The sequence below is a fragment of the Electrophorus electricus genome, chromosome 7 (assembly GCF_013358815.1).
Source record: "Electrophorus electricus isolate fEleEle1 chromosome 7, fEleEle1.pri, whole genome shotgun sequence".
Lineage (NCBI taxonomy): Eukaryota > Metazoa > Chordata > Actinopteri > Gymnotiformes > Gymnotidae > Electrophorus > Electrophorus electricus.
This window is the reverse complement of record NC_049541.1, coordinates 2,076,351-2,078,850: the sequence shown is the minus strand read 5'-3', so window position 1 is coordinate 2,078,850 and position 2,500 is coordinate 2,076,351. Positions and strand designations below refer to the sequence as shown.

The following is a 2,500-nucleotide window of genomic DNA, read 5'->3' as shown; positions in this document are numbered from 1 at the left end:
ACTTTTCTAGGAATAGCAATACAGTATCAAACTAAAGTGACCCAGAAACAGCAGATGACTTCATTACTTATTGTATTGTTATTTACAGTTTTCTTTCCTTATTGAAGTTAATATGAGGTCTGGTAGTGAAAGAGTCATGATCTGTCTGACTGCCTGTCAGTCAGCCTGTCTGTCTGTCTGCCCGTCTGTCTGTCTGTCTGTCGGATCCTCTTTTTACTTTATGGTCATTAATTTTACATGCTTTCATCTTTTATGGTCATTTTTGTTTTTTATGGAAATGTGTGGAAATGTGTCTGAGGGTCAGTGAAATTCACTGAAATCACAAGCATCTGATGTCTATTTGATATGTGCTTTCTCTCCCTCTTTGTCTCACTCCCTCCTTCTCTCCCTCTCTCTCCCCCTCTGTCTCACTCTCTCTCTCTCTCCCTCTCTCCCTCTCTCTCTCTCTCTCTCTCTCACTCCCCCTCTGTCTCACTCTCTCTCTCTCTCCTCTCTCCCCTCTCTCTCTCCTCTCCCTCTCTGTCTCACTCCCTCCCTCTCTCTCTCTCTCTCTCTCTCTATCTCTCTCTCTCTCTCCTCCTCTCTCCTCTCTCACTCCCCCTCTGTCTCACTCTCTCTCTCTCTCCCTCTCTCCCTCTCTCTCTCTCTCTCTCTCTCTCTCTCCCTCTCTGTCTCACTCCCTCCCTCTCTCTCTCTCTCCCCCTCTCTCACTCTCTCTCTCTCTCTCTCTCTCTCTCTCTCTCTCTCACTCACTCCCTCCCTCTCTCGCTCTCTCTCTCTTCCTCTCTCTCTCTCCCCCTCTGTCTCACTCTCTCTCTCTCCCTCTCTGTCTCTCTCCCTCCCTCTCTCTCTCTCTCCCCCTCTGTCTCACTCTCTCTCTCTCTCGCTCTCTCTCTCTTCCTCTCTCTCTCTCCCCCTCTGTCTCACTCTCTCTCTCTCTCCCTCTCTCCCTCTCTCTCTCTCTCTCTCCCTCTCTGTCTCACTCCCTCCCCCCTCTCTCACTCTCTCTCTCTCTCTCTCTCACTCACTCCCTCCCTCTCTCACTCTCTCTCTCTTCCTCTCTCTCTCTCCCCCCTCTGTCTCACTCTCTCTCTCTCCCTCTCTGTCTCCCTCCCTCCCTCTCTCTCTCTCCCCCTCTGTCTCACTCTCTCTCTCTCTCTCTCTCACTCCCTCCCTCTCTCGCTCTCTCTCTCTTCCTCTCTCTCTCTCCCCCTCTGTCTCACTCTCTCTCTCTCTCTCTCTCTCTCTCTCTCTCTCTCAGTTATTCTGGTATAGTGGTAGGCAATGGAGTTCACGCTCAGAGACAGAACCCAGAAGTGAGGGTCAGAGGTCCTGACCCCATACTGACAGAGGTCAAGGAGAAGCTCGAGCACTTCAACCAGGTGAGTTTGTGGTTGTTCAGTCCCTGTTTTCTGGGCCACTCCCGTAGCCTCGTGGGTCTAGTGGTAAATGTCACTTCAGCCCTTTAGGCACAAAATTGTTTCATATACAAATATGGAACCACAGAATTAAACTATACAGCAGCTTTTCTGAGAACAGTCTTGGTTTCCACATTATATTTGGTTATTGGAAAGGGAACCTTGCCCTGAGCTGAGCGTAGTTGTGTCTGGTTGGTCTCTAAGTTCCCTTGATTGTCACCTTCCTGAAAAAGAGGAGGAATTAATTTGGTTAGTAAAAGAGACTCAGTGCCTTTGTTTTCAGTTCTGTACAAATGTTTACGCACATTTCACAACGTGTGTTCATTTTGCAAAGGTCTTCACACAGACCTCTTTAAAAGTACCTCACAACCAAAATACACAAAACCTACCAATACATTTTAGTTCCTCAAAATCACAACTATATTCTCCCAGAGTACTGCCAGAAGATCTGTCTTACGAAGATCACATAATCCTCCTTCTCAACACACTGACCTGAACACGGACATCAGCTAACATTACAGATTATCGCACGTGTTCTGTGGCATTTTACATATACGGCAGCATATATGTTACATAAATGAATCAGAAATCCTGCCTTGCAATTCTGGACGGGTCAATTACGGCAACTATTTGCAAAACAAAACCAAAACAAGATGACAAATATATATATATATATTCTCTAGACATATACAGGTATGAAAAAAACATTATTGTATTTGCTTTTCTCTGGCCTGAAATGTCTACTACTGTACTGGTCCAGACACAGTTTCCAGTTTCCCCCATAAAGATAAAAAGTGTTTAGCTCAGAGGCAAATAACTCTAGCCCCACCCCTCTCACTGATTGCCACGCCCCTCTAACTGTTAGCCCCGCCCCTCCTTCTGATTTATGACACGACCAGTGTTAAAGATGGTCCAAACAGAAACAGAACTCATAGCAGACTGGAGCTTCAGCTAAATTTAGATTCAGCTGTGGTCTGTAGATTTATTTAGTTTTGGAAGTTACTTTTTTCAAAAAGTTTTTAATGCATTTTAAAAATAAAACAGGAATATGAGTATACACAGTCAAGTTAATTTGGCATGGT

At 45.5% G+C, this 2,500-nt stretch overlaps 1 protein-coding gene across 1 annotated transcript in view; it reads left to right on the top strand.

Moving 5' to 3' along the window:
• Positions 1-2,500, top strand: part of gpc5c (glypican 5c) — a 120,620-nt gene that overhangs the window by 73,758 nt on the left and 44,362 nt on the right. Inside the window, exon 7 of the mRNA XM_035527737.1 lies at positions 1,262-1,382. Within this exon, the coding sequence (XP_035383630.1) occupies positions 1,262-1,382 (121 nt within the window). The remainder of the gene's footprint in view (positions 1-1,261; positions 1,383-2,500) is intronic.